A 23,007-nucleotide genomic window follows, 5' to 3' on the forward strand; every position below is an offset into this window, starting at 1 on the left:
TCATGATTCAGTCAGTATTTTTCTTTGTTAAATGCTTTCACTTTGAGATATTTCATATTACAGAAATAAAATCATTTGCGAATGTGCTTCATGGCTAATTTCAAGGTAAGTGTGTACTTTTAAAACCACTAGCATCACAAAATGATATTGTAAAAATAATGATGTTTGGAATACTACATTACTCAGTATATAGAGTAGTATGTACTGTAGACTGTGCACAGTATGCAGATTTTCTGTATGACCTAATCCTAGAGTACTACATCTGACAAAATGATCTTCCATTTGGGTGACTGATAAACTGGAAGAATCTATTTCTGGGCTCTTTGTTTTATCCTGCAGTCAAATATTCTTTGCACCAAATTGGATTCAAATTGCAAAATGATTTTCAAAATGAGAACTGAATGCCAAGGTCATGTGACAAACAGTAAAGTCATGTGAAAGCGATGTGGCATATTAGATTTATTGTCAATTAATGCATTTTTTATTTGTAGGCTGTATACAGTAGGCTATATACTGTACAGCATTTGTAACATGTAAGCTAGTGTTCCATTCCAAAAAATAGATAATGACTGTTTTTATTTTTTATTTGGAAATATTGTGATTCAGAAGAGCTTGTGCTATGACGGACACTATCACAGTCTCTTTAGTTATCTTTCAAAATAAGGTCCTGGCAGCTTTTGCTTTGCAGTATGCATTGTCACTTCTTATTGAGCTGGGATTACATCTGGTAAACGGAGTCTGGACAGGCAGCTCTCTCTCTCTCTCTCTCTCTCTCTCTCTCTCTCTCTCTCTCTCTCTCTCTCTCTCTCTCTCTCTCTCTCTCTCTCTCTCTCTCTCTCTCTCTCTCTCTCTCTCTCTCTCTCTCTCTCTCTCTCTCTCTCTCTCTCTCTCTGTCAAACGCTCTGATGGATGGATGTTTGCTTACCCAGCAGTATGACGATGCACACCAGAATAGCGATCAAGGCTCCGGTACTGAGTCCCACAGGGAGGAAAATGGCTTCAGCACTGCATGTTAATAAAGATCCCTCGGTGTCACAGCCACACACACGGATGGTGAGAGTACTGGTACTGCTCAAAGTCTGGAGGCCACCGTCCTCAATCACCACTGGAAGGTGGTAGATCTCCTGAGACCACCTTTTGAAACCACTACGCAGAGCCACGACCCCAGCAGTGTTATCTAGGTAAAAAACAGCAGACATTTGAAAAATTTTCTTACCAAAATATTTTGTTGCATTTTTATCACAGGAAAAATAATGGATTTTTTTGTAATATTAATATTATTAATATATTATTAATATTTATTTGGAATAAAAATATATTTAATAATATTATATATATATATATATATATAAGGAAAATGTGTAGGTAAAGTAATCTTGGTAATTTTTGCTCCCCTTGTCGCTTTCTGAGCCTAATAAAACTGACTAATAGAAATAATATTTTTTTAAATGTATAATATATATATGCGTGTATGTCTTACACATTTTCCTTTTTATTAAGCTTAATAATAACCCCCCAAACACAGAAAACCACAAATTGAATTTGCTAATGAAAGCACACAGCTATTGATTGTTTGGTGATTTTTTTGACAACCCCTCCGCAGGAAGTATGCTTGTGTCATTATAAAGGATTGTTATTGATCTACCATCTACCACCGCTGCATCCTTCATGCAGATGATTTTGTGCATCACAAAGAGCTCTCTTGCACGATTTTTCATAGTGAACAAACAATTCAGTGTTTAATGTACTATGCAGTAGTTCAACAGGGAAATCACACTACAGCTGAGTGCCGAATCCCCCTCAGGCGTCGAAATAAAATGCTTTATCTCTTTGAGGAGGCTGTTTGAGCCTGAACATTCATCTGCAATGATTTCAGGAGGTAGAGAAGCTCTTTCACAATCTACCTTCTAGTGACCTACTGTAACATTGCTGGTCAACTGAGATTTATAACTTCCTGAAGGCTACTCCATCTCTCTGACTCAGTTCCAAACCCTTCCAACAGAATCGGACATTTTCATGCTTCTAATCTGATGATGTGGGGGGTAAAAATCACAAAATGCACACATAATTTTAAATGGTGCTTTTTAAAAGAGATAAGGCTACTTCTAATGCCGAATAACATATTTATAATCAACATTTCCCTTGACAGCTATCATTTTAAAAGGCGTGTTTTACATGACAAACATCTTTTTACAATTACAGTGTCTATAATTGACATTATTAAACTTGAATAGGTAAATTTACACTAAATATAACTAGACACAACTAAATCTATTAGAATTTAACAAAATATTTCACTACAAAAAGATGTTTGTGCTATAAGGGACGTATGCAAATCCGTGAATCATTTTTTTGACATGAAGTCTGAACAAATTGATTCATTAAGGTGAATCAGCACTGCATTCGTTTTATAAACTGAACAAACAGATTCAGAAGACAGAGACACAGCATTGCTTATATATATAGGACAGCATTATTTTGCTGCACACTGTTTTGAACAGACATCTTGTGATGATAGTGCAGCTATAATCTCTAAAAATGTGACTCTATGTCACAAAACTAAACAGAATTGTGTTTTTCACAAGAGATTTTTCCTTGTAGCAACACCCATGCTCCAGTCATAAAGGTTAAATGGCAATAAACAATGTAGCTGTTTGTGTTTTGTAAAATAAGTGCAATCTAGTTGGTGTTTTAATGTTCAGAGAAATGACATGTTGTCAAAAGACTTTGCCAGCATCATGGCGGCTGTAAGTTGCTGGTTCTGAACTCTGATCAGTCCACCTGACCTTGTCTCTGTGACTTTATGCTGACCGCAGTTTCTTGACGGGTGGGCATTTTCAAAAAAAATCTTGCATGTTACAGGTAGACCCTTTTCATCTCTTTTTTTCTGGACTGCCCTCAGCGAAAACTGTCACCTTGTCCCAGTAAATCACATCTTAAGTGTGCATTCATGCCTAAAGTGAGGACAGCCATTCCATAAGGCCAAAAATAGTGAACGTAGAGGAAAAATAGCACGTCAGCTGCGTTATAATAAACAATTACATAAAACACAGTTTCAGGATTTTCCTTGGATTAAATCATTTTTAACCTAAGGATTGCATGCACAAAGAGCAATTTTAAGGATATATATATATATATATATATATAATACTGAAAACGAAATTTGAATGACACAAGCTTGTGTTTAAATGAAAAAGCAATCCAAATGGATAATAACAGATGCTTAAATTAAATAAAAAGTACATTTAATAATTTGTTTGCTGATTTAATAATTCATTGAATGATTTTTTATATTTTATTACTAAATTATGTATGTATTTAATCATTTATATAAATAACGCAACATTAATTTATTAATATAATTTTAAGTAATTTGGCCCTCCATACACTTGTGTATGAAATTATATATAAATCCATAAATGTATATATGTATTTTTTTTTTTTTTTTTTTTTCTTCTTCCAAACAGATCACTTGACTAGGAAATAACAGACAGACTCACTCCCAAAGTCTCTGATGGTGAAGTTTTTGGTCTTCACTCCCTCTTGAGGGGATTTGAAGGAAAATCTTTGTCCGGCTTGAGGGAGATCCTGGTCAGTTGCACTGATGACCTGAACCACCTGTGACACAAAGTTAATGAAAGATTATCAGGGTTTCAGAATAGATCATAAACGGTCTCTGGTGGCACATTCTTATCACTGCTGGACACCCAGAATGTGGCAAAAATGTAAAAACTAAAGTAATCATTGCATAACTTATCTCTTGTTTAAAGTCATCATGAAATCAAAATGTTATTAAATTATGTATATGTGCACATCATGTTCTTTTTTTTATTTATTTTTATTCATGTGCCCTCATAATCTTTAATCAAATCAACCCCTTCCTCTTTTAGCAACATCTCTTCTCTAATGGGGTGAGGGCGGGACAATGTGTCACTCACATGAGATCCACCAATAGCAGCAAACCACAATCATCCAACAACCAATCAATTCCCCAATGGACAAAATCAAGCCCTGCCCAACATTCCTCTCATTCGAGAAACAGTTTCACTCAGATATGTCACAATAGGGAATAAAAGACGAATACAACTTCTGTTTAAATGTTTAACGGTGAATATTAATGTTCATGAATTTTTCTAATGATTTATGAAGGTTATTAGTGAACACAGGCAAATAAACTCAGGCAATTATATTAAACTTTATTAAATATACATTATTAAAATTGAAATGAATATCTTCAGGTATTTATGGACAAACTATAGTCATAAATAAACATTATCTGAAACCATGGGGGTGTTTTAAAAGACAGAGAGTGTAGAAAACTAATTTTTCACAATTAACGGAGATATACTGTATATACAGCCACATAATATACTTTATAAGAAAAACAACCCGATTTACAGTGCGTTATGTATATGAAGCAATTAAACTCACAACATTAAATGAAGCATAATTAAAAAACTAGTCACAAGTGGATGAATGTACGCATCAGCCGGAAACATGTGCTCAATAATAATGTTTAAAACACTGCTCCTGTGGTTTTTCTTCTCCATTCTGCATCTAAAACCAATTAGTCTGCTTTCACATCCAGTGATCATGATACACTGTGCACTAACATCGCAAGCAGATCGATCTTCCGTGGCTAGCAGACATCCGTACCGCCCACCCTCCCGCTGGCATCACCTGTTGTAGAGCTGTCACAGGCACCACAGGTGCATGCTGGGTAGGACGATTAGCACAGCTCTAATGCATCACTTACCACCAGGCTCTTCCTGTCCAATGTATCAAGCAACAGTTCTGCCCGGAAGCGTCATACTTATTCAAAGTAAGAAAAGGAGAATTTTTAATGGAACAAGTGTTTTTCTTTTTCTTTTCTACCCCTCCTGGCATCAAGTGAGGCAGGAATGTGAAAATAAAATAAAATATATTGTATAAATAGCTGTTTTTTTTAGAAATGTTTTCCTGTTAACTCTGAGGTTCAGTGAGGGTAAGATACAGTAGATTAGGAAATGCATGGGCACACACACACACACACACACACTGTACCTGGCTAGAACAGGGAATATACTTCACTTTCTGGAATTAATGAGAGTGTCAGAGTCTGGAGTCTGTCATACATCATCTTAAATGGCTCATTAGACCAGAATTGGTTTTCGACATGCAAACATACACACATGCACACACAACCATTTACATGCACTCACCTGCCCGACTTTGGCACTCTCACACACGAAGGTCTCGTAAGGCATGGCCAGCTCTGGTGGAAACTCATTAATGTCCAGCACATGAACTGTGACGGCCACTCTGCTGGTCAGCACTGGGTTATCTACACAAACAACACACACACGTAAGATATTATGACAAACAGCACCCTGTGAACTGTGCTTTACTCATTACACACATCACAATGCACACGTTTACAGTCGTTCTTCATTTAGGGGAACTTTTCTGTTCATTGATGATTTTAAAGATTTTTAAAATGCCCCAAATAAACACTGCAATACCTACACCATGATTCATTTATATTAACTTTATTTGATAAAATAAGCTTTGAATGGTGAAAATTTGGGTACGAGTCTTAAAGTAAGATTTTTTAATTCAGCAATGATATTTTTTAATCATCAAAAGTGACAGTAAAGACATTTATAACGTCAAAAAATATTTTTATTTAAAAAAAAATGCTGTTCTTTTACACATGTGATTCATCCAATAATCCTTAAAACGATCATTTCTTAACATTGATGATAATTTCAAGTACCCAAACAGAGTGTTTAAAACAAAATCACCTATATACATGTCATGGATCCAGAACCGCTTTGTATTTGGATTGGATCACATTAATAACTCCACACTTCCTTCACTAATATCATACATAGATGGCATATCACATGAGCTTTCTATTGAGGAACCAAAAGGTCTGAAAATATAATTTACAGGCATAAAAAAAGAGTGGTACACTGTACTAATAATTTGAACATTATGTCTAAACCATACTACTATACTGCCACCATGTGGTTTCACATCGATTATTTCAAGGGTTTTTAAATATTATTCCTATTCTATTCTATTCTATTCTATTCTATTCTATTCTATTATATTATATTATATTATATTATATTATATTATATTATATTATATTATATTATATTCTGTTCTGTTCTGTTCTGTTCTGTTCTATTCTATTCTATTCTATTCTATTCTATTCATAAAACTACAGAAAAATATGTCTTTCATCATTTTTTAACTGAATAACATGGTTAATAAAATAACACAAGATAATCCAAGAACTTTCTAGCTGACACACAAGGTCATTGGTGTCCTCTCTGGCACAGCTGTTGATGTTCGAACACGTCTTGCTGATATTGTTTGAGCGGGCAGTGTGTGGAGGTGAACATCAGTGCGGAATAAACTTTTATAGATCAGATCCGTGAGATGGGCTCAGCATGTCTGAGGAGAAGGTGAGAAGGCTTAGAACGAGGGATCTGAACTCATCCCTCCCAGGGGTCCCGTATAAAGCCAAGACCTGTGGGCGACCTTGATGAAGATGAGCAATCTTCCTGGAGAGAAAGAGAGTGTGTGTGTGTGTGTGTGTGCGCGCTGTTTGTTACTTCAGCTTCAGGGACTCCAGGGCGTCTGATGTCCAGTAAAAAAATAAAATAATAAAAGAAATACTGTTGCAACAATTTATCTGAGATCTGACACATAATTCACCAGGCCTTGTGCTTCTGCCCCAAATGTCCTGCAGAAAATTACTTCTTGTGTAGCCAATACTGGAGTTTTGAAAGAGATAAAAATAAAATAAAAAAAGCACGTTTTGGCTAACTAAATGTTAAATGCTAAATTTGAACCCACGTAGTATTTAATATGTTCATACATGGCAACACATTATCATTTTCTAACTTAAAGCTGCATTCCGTAACTTTTTGGGGTTAAAAATTATCCCAAATAAATTTTTGAGCAAGTGCATAACCAGTGTTCAAAACTCTCTGCTTGCCTTAGCTCGATTCAAAACGGTAAGCTTGTAATAATGATTTTAATTTCAGTGGCTGGTGGATTTCCACGGGAAATTCGAGCATGTCTTTGCGTCATTACGTCACATCTGTACACATAAAGAAGAGTCTCGGCTAGTAGACTATATTGAGTCATTACGTCACATCTGTACACATAAAGAAGAGTCTCGGCTAGTAGACTATATTGAGTCATTACGTCACATCTGTACACATAAAGAAGAGTCTCGGCTAGTAGGCTATATTGAGTCATTATGTCACATCTGTACACATAAAGAAGAGTCTCGGCTAGTAGGCTATATTGAGTCATTACGTCACATCTGTACACATAAAGAAGAGTCTCGGCTAGTAGACTATATTGAGTCATTACGTCACATCTGTACACATAAAGAAGAGTCTCGGCTAGTAGACTATATTGAGTCATTACGTCACATCTGTACACATAAAGAAGGATTCTCGGCTAGTAGGCTATATTGAGTCATTACGTCACATCTGTACACATAAAGAAGAGTCTCGGCTAGTAGGCTATATTGAGTCATTACGTCACATCTGTACACATAAAGAAGAGTCTCGGCTAGTAGACTATATTGAGTCATTACGTCACATCTGTACACATAAAGAAGAGTCTCGGCTAGTAGGCTATATTGAGTCATTACGTCACATCTGTACACATAAAGAAGAGTCTCGGCTAGTAGGCTATATTGAGTCATTACGTCACATCTGTACACATAAAGAAGAGTCTCGGCTAGTAGGCTATATTGAGTCATTACGTCACATCTGTACACATAAAGAAGAGTCTCGGCTAGTAGACTATATTGAGTCATTACGTCACATCTGTACACATAAAGAAGAGTCTCGGCTAGTAGACTATATTGAGTCATTACGTCACATCTGTACACATAAAGAAGAGTCTCGGCTAGTAGACTATATTGAGTCATTACGTCACATCTGTACACATAAAGAAGAGTCTCGGCTAGTAGGCTATATTGAGTCATTACGTCACATCTGTACACATAAAGAAGAGTCTCGGCTAGTAGGCTATATTGAGTCATTACGTCACATCTGTACACATAAAGAAGGAGTCTCGGCTAGTTGGCTATATTGAGTCATTACGTCACATCTGTACACATAAAGAAGAGTCTCGGCTAGTAGGCTATATTGAGTCATTACGTCACATCTGTACACATAAAGAAGAGTCTCGACTAGTAGGCTATATTGAGTCATTACGTCACATCTGTACACATAAAGAAGACTATCGGCTAGTAGGCTATATTGAGTCATTACGTCACATCTGTACACATAAAGAAGGAGTCTCGGCTAGTAGACTATGAGAGTGAGGGTGTTGGAGGTGGAGATTTATAGCCTTTTCTCACTGCACTTGATATAATTCAACTTTTCAATTTGATGGCGGATCCAGAAAGGTTCAAACGACAATCACCAACAGATTCACCCGCTGTAAAATGCAAAAGACTTCAGACTTCGGAGTCGCTACAGAAAAAAAGAGACTGCAACCGGCCCATGCGAAAACAAGGATAATATCGGAAGGGCATTAAATGTAGTCACGCAATGCTGATGTTGTTAACATTAACAATTTGAGCATAGGCGTCATTTACGGGGGGGGGGACGGGTGGGACATGTCCCCACCACTTTTTGCCAGGGTCGATATTGTCCCCACCACTTTTGAAACATCTCGCGTCACGGATGTAACAATACAAATAAAACATCTCCAGTTAACTAGCAGCATTCGTTTCATTCATTTGTTAAATAAGAGGCGATCTAGCGCTGAAATGTGTTGTTTTCACTCGGACGCGCGCTTCAATCCGTTGCAGAGATTCTGTTCGTTCCAGAGAAATCACAATTCAAAATGCACACAAACGTGTCCCTGCTTCTCTGGGTTCTAATCCGCACTCGTATAGTTTTTTTTCCCCTCATCAAAACCGATAATGTTTATCAGTGATAAAGTATATCAAGATTCTTGATATACAACCACTGATAAACATTATCGGTTTTGATGAGGGGAAAAAACTATACGAGTGCGGATTAGAACCCTCAACCTCCGACACGCTTGGCAAAAATTCTGCCACTGGACCATTACAGTACATACACAACACAGGCGGATCTATGTATTTATTCACGTAAAAATTCACGATACTAACAACATTATATTAGATCTCATTGTACGACCAATTAAACCCAAAGTACCATCATATTTTTGGTCGGACATCATCACATCTTTGTATACATTTTTATTTATTTAAATCAGTAAGCTACAGGATATCGTCTTTCAAACCATGACCTGCGCGAAAGAGAAAAAAGAATGAATGCGTCATTGTACCCAGCCCTTTTGAAAATGCCCTTCCGAATGCGTCTCTGTCCCCAGCACATTTCAAACCAAACTGACGCCCATGAATTTGAGAACAAAGTATAATTTGCACGGTTTGACGTGATATGATAAGCGATCGTTAGATTTAATCAGCGAGATTTACTGCAATGCTTTTTTTCCCTTAGTTGGTCAGAACAAAAGTCGATGTTACTTGTTCAGATGACGTTTTCTGGTAAAAAATTATTATGTTGGTCATACTTCCAAAAAGTAGAATCTGTGATTGTGAATGCCAGTATCCACACCGGTGCGGCGACTGGCAGCCACACACTCTGACTGCGAATGACTGCAATTGCAGATTTCGAACAGAGATGGCGACACAGAGAAAAAACTACGGACTGCAGCTTTAACTTTTAGACATTTCTATTTGGCATTATATAAAGCTGAACATAATGATTAATCTATGGACAATATCAATAGTATCTTGAAAATAATTTAACAATTCAGGGTGTGAACTTTGACCCATAATTCTATATGGCTGTCTTTTAAGTGTGTGTGTGTGTGTGTATGTGTTTCATGCTGATGCAAATGTTGAATTTCCTCTGGAAAATTTACAACTATATTCTATAGGCTTTCCGCTGAACGCCACGTGAACAAACAGGTCTTCATCGTATCTGCTTGTCGGACAAAATTTTAGAAGTATGAACTGACAAAAGACATTTAGATATCAATCTCAATATGCGATGGACATTGGTTATGCTTATCTTTTAGGCAGCTCTATATGAACCGGAAGCGATATATAGAATACGGATGTTTGTTTGCTCATAGCCCGTATTGAAGACAAATGTAATTGACAAATGCCCTCAAAATTCATAAGCTATCTATGATTATATTTATATTTGATGATTGAATAAGTAATGCATAAGGAGGTTATAATGAACATATATAAAATAATATTCAATAATGATGTTGTTAATATTACATTTTGCAACAAATTTTCATAGAAAATATCCTTTAAGCCTATAGTTACCCATGGCTTCAACAAGGACGGATTTAACCACTAGATGGAGATGTTGTATAACAGTGAAATCACCAGACTTTTAGACAGAGTAACAAACAGTAAATGAGCCTTTATGAGAGTCTTTGTGATGTTTTTGTCGTTTGCTTTGCAGGTTTGAAAGACAGTTTGTGTACATTAGCTTGTATATGAGAAACACACTTTCCTTTTCATTAACTGGATTGTGGCCCCATTTTCAACTGGTATTGATGTAAAGGGCAAATAATTATGTCTGCTGAAACACATTTTTTTTTCTAACTGTAGAGTAAAAAAACAGTTTTCTTCAGCTAGCTGACTATTCATAAAAGGGATGATGTAAATCAAGGGTATCTGTGTGTTCTAATGGAAACTAAGGGCAGAAGTTTTCATCATGTGCAACAAGCGTGAAATGTTTGGAAACTGCGTGCTGACTCGTGCTTTCCTCAGCATTTTCATATTTAGTATGATTCAGAGACTCCAGAACATCTGGAATTCCACCTGGTGTGACATTAACACTGCTAAAAAGCTCAGGAGAGAGAGGCAGACAAACAAGAATCTGCGATATATGCTATACTAGCTTGTGATGGTGTTAAACAGGTGTTCTGCGCATCTCGTAATCACTGGTTCTGAGAGATATAAAAGCAGTCACGCATGTTTTACAAGACTCTGTATAATGCTAGTGAGGGTATTGCACATCACACGCTGATGAAATTAGCATTTATAAGATGTAAGACTGCAAAAAAATGGCTGGTTAAATACTTTTTGTGTACATATAAATGTACAGCTCCAAATGGCCAAAGTGGGTGAAAAAGTTTTAACAAACTAACCAACTTTTAGGGACATGCACATTGACTATTCAGTTGGGATGCCTGAACAATGATCATTTTTATATAAATATATTTTATGTAATAAATATGTATATGTCAATGTAACACAAAAAGTATATATATATATATATATATATACTGTGTGTGTGTGTAGATATACATGTATATATGTATATATATGTTGTTATATACATACATTTTATTTAATATAATATAATCTGGTATTTCATTTTTTAATCAAGGTTTTAATCAATAAATACAATATTTTCAAACAAAGTAAATAATATAAATGTGTTATTCAAAAAGTCAAAAGTAGTACAGATGGCTTAGTTTATCAATAATTGAAATATGCCTTTCGAAATATTAGAAAAAAGATTATGAGTTATGAATGAAAGACTATGTGCTCTGTGATTTCTCTTAATCTGAATGATTCCATCAGTGCCAAAGGAACAGAATGTAAAATTGTCTACAATACACTGATAGTGAAGACAAAAAAAAAAAGACAAAAAAACTGAGCTTCTAACACATGGTGGACAATTCCCACTGCAGTAGAAGAGTGGAGTGTAACAGCTCTGACTTCTGCTAAGTCTCTCCAAAATTAGCTTTAGAAATCACAATTAGCATATCACCAGTGCAACCTTGAGAGACAGTGAGTTATAACTGTTACCATGGTGATAAAGGCTCAACTTTTAATGACCTCTCATCCCCATTCCGTCTTAATGAATGCGAGTCGCCGGGTTTGTAATTTTGATTGAGGACCACATAGCCTCCAAGATAATGGCTTTGGTGACTTCTCAGCGGATTTGACGACTTGATGACGATGGATTTGCTTATGTACGCGGTGATTCAATCCACAGATCCTTTCCGACACAAACACAATTACAGCAATGACAAGTTTGACGTTGGTGCGTGATCGCCTTTCAAATGGCTTCCTAAAATAGTCAATGCGAAATGTAGTTTGCAACCCCTTTTACTTCCATAATCTGAAGGCCTTTACAAATGAAATAGCATATTCGACCAGAAAGATAAAAATCGTAGGCCGGGACTTTGAGCATTGATCGGCTTATGAAAAGTGGGTGTTATTTAGCACAACTGAGGTGACTGGAGGGAGGGCTGACATTGAAAAATGTGTACTTAGTTAACCAAGAAAGTACTGGTATTATAAGGAAACTACATGGTTTAAGATTATAGGTTTAGGGATAGGTTCAGGGTTAGTACCTTGTTATTACCCAGTTATTGTAATTGCTATAATAAGTTCATAGTATGTACACGTGGAAAAGGAAAAGTTTTAATTTTGTTATAAAAGATTTCAAATAAATGCTGTTCTTTTGAAGTTTCTATTCATTAAGAATCCTGAAAAAAGTATCACTCTTTTCACAAAAAAAATATAAAAAAAAAATAAAATAGTAGCAGTATTTCCAACATTGATAATAATCAGAAATGTTTCTTGAACAGCGAATCAGCCTATTATAATGATTTCTGAATTATCATGTGACACTGACTGGAGTAATGATGTTGAAAAAACAGCTTTGTATCACAGGAATAAATTACATTTTAAAATATATTCAAATGGAAAACTGTTATTTTAAATTGTAAAAATATACAACAATATTGCAGTTTTGACTATATTTTCGACCAAAAATGCACCCTTGGTGAGCATAAAATAAAACATTTAAAACATCTTGCAGATGCTGCAGATATAACATGCACCAATGAATTGTGAACAGTAAGACCTTGAAATATAAACTGTCAATTTTGGTTTCAAACTGACTTTGAAACACCTTATCATTAATGTTTTATCATTGCATGAAGACATAATGTGAGAGCAAGTCTTCCATAAATGACCACACTGATGGCAAGGAACAATTCATTCACCAGCAGTTTAAGAACTTGGGAATACATCAATTGTTAAATTCAGGAGGTCAAGGAGAAAAGAAAGACACTGTAGTAATGATACATATTCCAGGAGAGTCGTCATATTTTATGAATGCTCGTAAAAAGCAGACTTAATGGAATTCGCTGCTGACTGCGCAGTGATGGGCCACCGTAAATCCGTTAGACAAAATCCCTGCATTTAAGACAATTGGACTTTTATGAATCACTTCTGAGGTTCACAGCCATACTTACTAACTTTAGTGGCCACAACTGAAATGTTGTGCTGCGCTATACTCTCCCTGTCCAGAAGCTCATTGGTCGAAATGGTTCCTCTGACGGGATCGATGTCGAAGAAGCTGTCCAGGTCGCTCTTCCAGTCAATGGAATACCTGAAGAACAAAGAACAGATTGAGTTCATACAGTGCATTTGAGGGGCATATTCACCCTTACTAGGCTAGGCACCACTGTAGGCGATGTTCAAGAGTATATATTACCATTTTTGTCCTTCTTTTCTCGTCCTCACAGTTTTGCACAGTGCTCATTATGTTTGATTTAGTCATGCGGCAAGCAGGCATGGAAATATTGTGCACTCTAGCGAACTGCTATGTGTGGGTCCAGTTTTGAACAGCTGTGATTTCGGTGTAATAGCCTAGCAACCTTGTTAACACACCCCCCGTAACCATTCTCAGGGGGTGTTTTACATGTGTCTCGGTGAGACTTCGCACCCCAGTATATGCATGAGAAAGTTCGGTTTGCGATGACCTCGTTCACATATACTTGACGGTTTGGACTCATTCTCTCACAAACACTTTTTTCAAACCTGAACTTCTGGACGTATTAATGCAGGCTTGGTATTTTCAACACCGCTTGTTTATTTATTTGTGGCTTGACCTAGAATTGAGCAAAAGGGAAATTAAGTGGGAGAGCTGGGTGAGGTGGGATGCTACGGGATTTATAGTTTCCACATTTCAGCTGCTGCCTTGTTAAATTTACTCAAAAGGTGGTCAACAAAAAGAAAAAAGAAAAAAACATCTGAGGATTTTTGTGCATTTGCATTGGATTCTCAACAAAAGCCTTTGATGTTCTGATTCACAACCGTTAGGAGGCCTGATTCTCCATAATAATCATCATACATACCATACAGAGACTGCAGCAGTGGGAATGTAATGCATATAAATGACTCATTCTGAATCTGTGTGTATTTAAAATCTTTATATAATCAAGCTGTTAAGGCATTAGACAAAAAGACAGTGAGATATCATCACTGTCTGATTCTTGAAAAATACAGCATGTTCAACTTTGATAATATAATTATGCCAATGTGCGATTCGTTTTTAAAATTTCGAATAATATTGCGCCTCCTCCCCTGAAAACATTTGTCCAGTTTTGTTCTGAACAGATGACTAGGAGTACCAGGTCCACGAGTTGCAATGATTGCAGACTGCCTAAACGTGGTTCGGCCTTTGCACCGACAGCCTTCTCATTTAAAGGTGCTATATGTAACTTTTCTTCTAAAATGAATCCTTTTTTTATTGCCTGTGTGTGAAGGGGTTGTAATCACACATTACAATGATCCACTTGTCGGGTTTTGCTATTACCTCTGAAGGCCAGTATTCCTGTGTGAAGTCTCCGGGTCGGATTTTCTGCGAAATCCATCGGATGTGGCGTGCATGCGTGCTCCCGAGCCTCTCTCCTTTTTATAGTCTATGCGACGGCACTGCAGCTAACGACATAGAGTCTGATAACACCCAAAAACGACCTGCCTCCAGCACAACACACACTCCAACACAAACTCCACATAAATATAAAAAACAAAACAAAAATGTATCTGCTGAAGCTCGTCAGGCCAAACGTGAATCGGATTGACTTAGGACGAAAACACGGATCAACATCGGCAGAGCGTTTGAATTATGGAGAGACCTCCGCTATTTTTATTGTGATAAATTACAAGTTTTCAGATATGCTGAAATAAATAATGGTAAACTGTATGAAATGGCAAGGTAAACTACAACATACATGAGACATGAAATGAATACAAAAGACTGTTCCAGGATGACAAAAAGTAGGTGCTTTAGGATGTAACTTTTATTTGATCTACTAGATCTACTGTCTAACATCACTCATCCCACTACTATCATATTGTTTATAATTTTCAGACATGTTCAGTACAGTAATGTTACTTCCACGATCTTACTGTTACACTGAAATTGTTCAATCTAGTTCACTAACCGTTTTCGTTATCATATTATACATTCACCTATGTTGACATTGCTGATTGTGAAAGATACACGAATAGTTAGTGAAATGCCTTATGCTATAACACCACATGTCGGCTAAATGCAGTCAATGTAACGTCATCATGGTACGAGCATGGAGCACTAGTTCAATGTCAAGCTGATAAAAGTAGCCTATTATTGTAACGTTGCAGTGGGAGTTTACATGAGTTTCCAGCATGTTGTGTGATGCTTTCTCCGGTGTGTTGAAAGTCTCAGTGTGGCCGGTACCATGAGTGCTCGCTCTTGTGTTCGAGCACGCGCAAGAGCACGAGCGCTCTTGTAAAAATTGGTTGCAATCTGAAACATCACCGATAGAGGCCACTAAAAAATACATATAGCACCTTTAAAGGCATCAAAGAATGGAACAAACTCCCACAGAGTCTGAAACTTACCTTAGACCTGAAGGATTGTTCTCACAATTTAAGGAAAGTGATATTGGAAAACCAGTCGTGTCAGCATAGATAATTGTGTATGTAAATATGACTTTTAGTGATGTTTTATTGTAGTAATCTTGCAATCTCACATCCACCTGTGTGTCATTACCTTGTTTAGCTCACCCCGTATACGCCTGGTTTTCACATTCATTCCCTGCAAAGTCTTGTTTAGTGTGTGTACTGCAATTCCGAGCATTCTCTCTGTTGATCCCGTGTTTGATCTTTGCCTGTTTCTTGGATTCCCCTTGTGTTTGTTTGTATGGACTGCCTTCCTGTGTTAGACCTTGCCTCTACTTTGGATTATGTTTTTGGATGACCCTTTCAAAATAAACTGCACTTGGATACTCAACCTTCGTGTCTCGGAGCAGTAGGCTATGTGACACTGTGTTAATATAGCACATTTCAAAACAGGAAATATTTGGGAAAAGAAAGGATCGCTCGAAACCCTCAGGCCATGTTTACACCTGGTATTAAGATGCGTTTTGGTCGATCGGATTACAATTAGACGAGGGAGACACATCCCCGTTAACATCTGGTGATTTAATCCGTCTCATTTGTCAACTTCTGTCCTGATTTCTTCGAGGGGAGGGTCTATGGGCGGGTAAATGTATGTTTTTTTTTCATATCTTTAGATCTAATGGACAAAATAAGCTTGAGTAATTTACATATGAACACACGGGGAGCACCAGCTTTCGTTTCTGCTTTTACAGATGCAAGACCGCGCTGAACGCAGTGAGTGCATGTTAGAAATGGTGAGAGAACATTGTGCTTGTTTTTCATTTTCAAAACAAACTTGGGTCTTCATCCGACAGTTTAAATCCCGTCTGGCTAGCGCGCGTCTTATAATGTTTACACATTAGGTCAGCAGGCGGTGAGTTGGCGGTCTTTTGTGGCTGTTTGAACACATTCGACCACATTAGGATTTACACTACGAAAGCAATCTGTTTAAATGCGTTTTTGACCTCTGGAAGTGGTCGAAAGTGGACAAGATCAAAACATTTTAGACCCTGTTTACACCTGTATTTAGCGTCGGCCAAACCACATCTTAATACCAGGTGTAAACAGGACCTCAGATTAATATGGCATCATGTGTGAGAGAGAAGACAGACTAATATGTTCTGGTATTGGTTCTCATAAGCTGCGTTTGAAGGCCAAATATTTAATATGAAGATCAAACAAGATTAATGCAGTACATGCAACGTTTTTTAATATTTAAAAAAAAAAATCATTATGGAAACTTTGTTTTATTTAATGTTCTATCGGGCCATTGTGGTTTCATTTTTGTGTAAATTTTTTTGTGCTACACACGTTTTGGTTCATTTCTAATTAGCTGATCATTCACCTAATATATCTGAGCAAAGCCTTTTTAATTGAACTTTTTAAACAACAAATGCTGCAAAAAAACAAAAAAACAAACCTTCAAACTGAATTTCAATATGCTGCTTCATTAATCTTTACACGACTACGAGATTACAAAACAAACAGACTGATGAACAAATTATTCATTGTAGAAAGTAGTTAAGAGACCGGCTCGACAGACCCTTGGCTGTGCGGAGAGATGAAGCAGAACATCAAATTTGTCCTATTTTAACAACTTGCATAAGTCTTGTTCTATTCCTGTTGCATGATGTGAGAGTAGGTTAAACAAATGTCTATCTCCTGAATTTTATCAGGAGTCATGCAGTCAGGATATTGTGCATATTCCTATGTCGGCTCAAAGCTTAAACATTCATATTTGGAAAGGAAAGCAAGCGATGTGGGTCGATTCAGCTGAAATAGCAGCTTCGCTGGGCCCGAGATCCAAATGTGTAATGAGATAAATATCCCAGAGGAAATAAGATGAGCATGTTAAAAAAACAAAAACAAATACAAAACTGCATAAATACAGATGCATCTGAGGACAAATTGATCTAAAATCAACATGAAAGGCTGTTCAAAACCCATTTTACTTCCATAATATGATGAATTTACAAGTGCAACGGGATATTATTAAAGAAAAAAACTTTTTTTTTGATAAAAGATTGCGAATATAAACATTTTATTTATAACAAAAACCTGTTGGTGTGTGCCAAGGATATAGAATAGTGATAATAGTATATGCGTGCACATTTATCACTATTCTCTTTAACTATTCTTTCATTATTTCTCACTATTACCTTGGTTCTAGTCTGTACCTCTCCGATCAATCCTGAAACTGCAGTATTTCCCATGTCATTGCCTCATTAGGATGACTTTCTTATGTTGTATTTCCTCCATTGTCAGTCACTTTGGGTAAATGCATTTTCTAAATGTAGAAATGTAAATCTGATATTCTGTACAGAACTTTATTCCTCCTATATTTTGCCCACTGTGGGCCTGTGAACTCTCCTTTGAGTGGTTTACCTCAAGAAATGTTTCAGTTTGTGAACTGAAGCTGACGTGAACAACACAGCTTTGGATGACTTTACTTTTTTCATAAGTCCATCCATTTCTGATCTCTCTGAAGCTCTTTTCTTGACTCCTGTAGCTTAAAAAAAAAAAAAAAAACTTCAAAAGCTTTGGAGGAAGTCGTTGAAACTTTCGATACCAAAAAGCACTTTAGCTATTTTGTTTCCTGCACGCGGTGGACACGCGCTGTGTATAGAAGTGTTTTAAAAGCTTTGTTCTTTTCGCACAGAAGCTCATTGGGGACTACTGTTTTCTGATGAGAAAGTGCCCATCCCCATTGAGCAATGTTTCGATGTTTCTGAATAATTAACCAAGAAAGTCCCAAATATAAGTAAAACAAAGCCCTTTCACAAATACAAATCCTTTCTTTGTCCATTTTGCTTTGTTATACTGAATGAAATATTCATAGAGAAACAAACTGATTCATGATGCGTCAGGTAGTGTTGGGACCCCGGCAATGGTGCATCAGTTGTTTGTCTTCTTGTAAAACTTTAAAAAGCAATCTTAAGAAGTGCAACTCTAAAACATAATGGATTATACAACGAGGTACATCTTTCAGCATGTTGCTGTTTTGACCTGCGTGTGCACAAAGCTACAGAGATGTGTCAGATGGACTGTAAGCATTCATGTGTGTCCAATTATAATCTTTCTTTCTTTCAAAGGTACAATGGTGATGGCAAGGACTGAACTAACAACCCCCCGGTTACCAGCCCCGAGTCTTATTCTTTTGTATTTGCTGTGTTTGCATACCTGACTGGACTGTTCCCTGCGTCGAGATCCTGTGCAGTCACGGCTCCTATAATGGTGCCTTGCGGCGTGTCCTCGTAAACGTCCATCGTGTAGGAGGGTTTGCTGAAGACGGGAGGCTCGTCCACATCCAGAACGTTTATCTTTACTGTTGCGGTGTCTTTAAACGGGCCAAAACTGTGGAACCGTGGATCCAGGTGTGCATTCGAGGCCTCCACTTTAAATGTGTACGCCTTTTTGGTCTCATAGTCCAGCGGCTGAGAGAAAGAGAAACAGAAAAGAACAAAAGAAAAGTTCAGGTAAAGTGCCTGTTGAATTAGGCAAAACCAGGGGGGTCAACGTTCGGCTGTTTTTTTATATATATATTTATATATATATATATATATATATATATATATATCCAATATATGTTCTGTTTACATAATTTTTATATTTTTGACTTAAACACCACTTTTCAAAATTTTGGGGGTGGTAAGATTTGTTGTTTTTAAAATAATTATCTTATGCGCACCATGGCTTCCTTTATATGATACAAAATACAGTAAAAACAGTAATATAGCAAAATATTATTACATTTTGTAATAACAGTTTATAGTAATATCTTTTTTTTTTTTTTTTTTTTTTTGTGATGCAAAGATGAATTTTCCGGACCATTACTCCAGTCTTCAGTGTCATATGATCCTTCAGAAAGTTTTATTTATTTATTTATGGAAACCATGATATATATATTTTTTTTCACGATTTAATATATAGCTGTAACGTTGCGGGAAGAATGAACCTAGAGTGAATCCAATTGCAAGCACATTTATTAAACAAACAAACAAAAGAAACTCAGACTGGAAAAACGGACACAGCAACCATTACAACATTAAGAACTCACAAAGACTGAACAAGACACAGGGCTTAAATACATACTGGACTAACAACGAGACAAGGGACACCTGTGAACATTTAAACAATCAACCAATGACACAACAGACAGGGGAACACAAGGCAAGATCACATGACTAGAACAGGGGATCACATGACAGACAAGAACCAGGAACAAGAAACAAGAAACAAAACCCAAACCGTGACATAGCCCCCCCTCTATGGGCGGCTCCCGACGCCCATCAAAACAAAAAAAAACACAAATTCAGGAGGGTGGTGAGTGGAGGCGGTCTTGGGGGAGGGACGGAGGGCCAGGCTCGCACTGGGACCAGGAACCAGGACACAGGAATGGCGAGCCTGGGCCACGGAGCATGGGTGGACCTGGCTCGTGAGCGACCAGGGCGGAGCAGGATGCGCAGGCGGCGGCCACGGTGGTGAAGACCCCTCGGGCGGCCACGGCGGAGAAGACCCCTCGGGCGGCCACGGCGGTGAAGACCCTTCGGGCGGCCACGGCGGTGAAGACCCTTCGGGCGGCCACGGCGGTGAAGACCCTTCGGGCAGCCACGGCGGTGAAGACCCTTCGGGCGGCCACGGCGGTGAAGACCCTTCGGGCGGCCACGGCGGTGAAGACCCTTCGGGCGGCCACGGCGGTGAAGACCCTTCGGGCGGCCACGGTGGTGAAGACCCCTCGGGCGGCCACGGCGGAGAAGACCCCTCGGGCGGCCACGGCGGAGAAGACCCCTCGGGCGGCCACGGCGGAGAAGACCCTTCGGGCGGCCATCGCGGAGAAGACCCTTCGGGCGGCCACGGCGGTGAAGACCCTTCGGGCGGCCACGGCGGTGAAGACCCCTCGGGCGGCCACGGCGGTGAAGACCCCTCGGGCGGCCACGGCGGTGAAGACCCCTCGGGCGGCCACGGCGGCGAAGACCCTTCGGGCGGCCATGGCGGTGAAGACCCCTCGGGCGGCCATGGCGGTGAAGACCCCTCGGGCGGCCATGGCGGTGCGGCCTTCATAGTCCCATCCAGGGTCCTACTGCCCCCCCCCAAAATTTTCTTAGGGGCAGCCATGGGGTCATCAGCAGGAACAGACACCGGCGCAGGATCAGCGGGCTCTGGCGCAGGATCAGCGGGCTCTGGCGCAGGATCGGACGGGACCAGCACATCATGGGACTCGGAATTGGGCTCATGGGCCATCATTGATGTGTGTGTAGCCCACACACACAGAATCGCCACAGACATCACAATCAGCGCTGTATCTTGAGTGGACTCACGTGCGGTGTGCTCAGGCTCTGGCGGGCAGGCGACGGGCTCGGGCTCTGGCGGGCAGGCGACGGGCTCGGGGTCTGGCGGGCAGGCGACGGGCTCGGGCTCTGGCGGGCAGGCTCGGGCTCGGGCTCTGGCGGGCAGGCGACGGGCTCGGGCTCTGGCTGGACGTGGCTGACGTGAAGCTCTGGCTGGACGTGGCTGACGTGAAGCTCTGGCTGGACGTGGCTGACGTGAACTCTGGCTGGACGGTCTCTGGCTGGACGGTCTCTGGCTGGAGGGGCATGGGAGCGATGGTTCTCTTGGTAGGCACGAGCTGACATCAGCGGGGGGTCAGCCACGCTGGAAACAAGTCCTGGATGGCCATAGACCGATCCGATGGCTGGGTTGATGGTAGGCGCGACGTGGGGAAACTCAGGCTCTGCAAGTGCCGAACTGCCCAAGGAAAGGGCCAGATCAACAAACCCTTTCAGGGTCCAGCCAGTATGATCCTCCGGCATCACTTGAGCGATGTGCCAATCCAGCCCGCTACAAAACAGGTCCACGAGCTGAGCGTCATTTAGCGCTCCCAGATGACAACACGCCAAAAAGTCCCTCACATACCTCTCCAAGGGCTGGGCATCTTGAGACAGAGATGATAGGAATCTCCCTAAGGCCTGGTTGCTAACAACTGCTGGATCCATTGGCGGTGAGTTCTTCTGTAACGTTGCGGGAAGAATGAACCTAGAGTGAATCCAATTGTAAGCACATTTATTAAACAAACAAACAAAAGAAACTCAGACTGGAAAAACGGACACAGCAACCATTACAACATTAAGAACTCACAAAGACTGAACAAGACACAGGGCTTAAATACATACTGGACTAACAACGAGACAAGGGACACCTGTGAACATTTAAACAATCAACCAATGACACAACAGACAGGGGAACACAAGGCAAGATCACATGACTAGAACAGGGGATCACATGACAGACAAGAACCAGGAACAAGAAACAAGAAACAAAACCCAAACCGTGACAATAGCTCAAAATAACATAATTTATTTGAAATATATATTTTTTGTAATATTATGCATTTTTCAGTGTCATTTTTGATCGATTTAATTCATGTTTGCTGAATATTCAAATATGTTTTTAAAAAATAAATACATTTCAGTTAGTCCCTGTTGGTAGATGTTGCAACATACAGCATCAGATTCTAAAAGAAGATAATGAATAGTATCCAGGTATTATAGAACTCCTCCATGTCAGCCATTCATTGAGGTCTTACATTAAGATATTAATTAATTTATTTGCGTTTTATCTATTTCTCTTTCTTTTTTTTTTTTGCTGGAATTGCTCACTTTGATCGTAATGAATGCAGGCCCTTTCTCAGATCTCGAGTGTGTCGATGTCTGGGGAAGTTTGTCACAATTGCTTTCAGGCATGTCAAACAAACAACACACACTCCAAAAACGGTTCTCTCATGCTTCTTTGTGCATTTTCTCCTGATTTTGCTCCCCTCGCCCTTGATTCGGGGCCCTGTTTTCTGCTGAAAACTATCTTTAAATTCTCACTTCAGTTCTTCTGAATCATTGTCTGTCATCAGTACGACAGCCATAACATGTGCTAGTGTGGATGATTGTGGTCTTGCACCACTAAATCAAAGCAGCCCATCTATAGAGATGAAAATCATACAATGCTATTGTACAATCACAGCTTTCTGTCTCTGTCAATCTGTCTCGCTGGGGGATAGCGAAAGGGTGAAGGAGACAAAGATCATATATCTGACCTGTATACGGTTTCCATCATGAGCAATTTAGTGCGGTATCATCTTTAGATGAAAACAAACACCACAGGTAAATGAATGGCACCCGCAGACCCGTAAATACACAGCATATGCACTCTATACGGCAGTAACATGTATTTTGCACCTGGGACTTCCA

General features: G+C 39.0%; 1 protein-coding gene across 1 annotated transcript in view; it reads right to left on the bottom strand.

Annotated features, from left to right (window-relative positions):
• The window catches only part of LOC130080131 (cadherin-12), a 149,513-nt gene that overhangs the window by 7,724 nt on the left and 118,782 nt on the right, over window positions 1-23,007 (bottom strand). Inside the window, exons 7-11 of the mRNA XM_056245423.1 lie at window positions 18,950-19,203; window positions 13,315-13,451; window positions 5,202-5,323; window positions 3,501-3,618; window positions 926-1,177 (exon numbers count right to left, since the gene is read on the bottom strand). Coding sequence (XP_056101398.1) covers window positions 926-1,177; window positions 3,501-3,618; window positions 5,202-5,323; window positions 13,315-13,451; window positions 18,950-19,203 — 883 coding nt within the window. The remainder of the gene's footprint in view (window positions 1-925; window positions 1,178-3,500; window positions 3,619-5,201; window positions 5,324-13,314; window positions 13,452-18,949; window positions 19,204-23,007) is intronic.

This window comes from Rhinichthys klamathensis, unplaced genomic scaffold (assembly GCF_029890125.1).
Source record: "Rhinichthys klamathensis goyatoka isolate OS25496 unplaced genomic scaffold, OSU_Roscu_1.1 h1tg000030l_1, whole genome shotgun sequence".
NCBI classification, from domain to species: domain Eukaryota; kingdom Metazoa; phylum Chordata; class Actinopteri; order Cypriniformes; family Leuciscidae; genus Rhinichthys; species Rhinichthys klamathensis.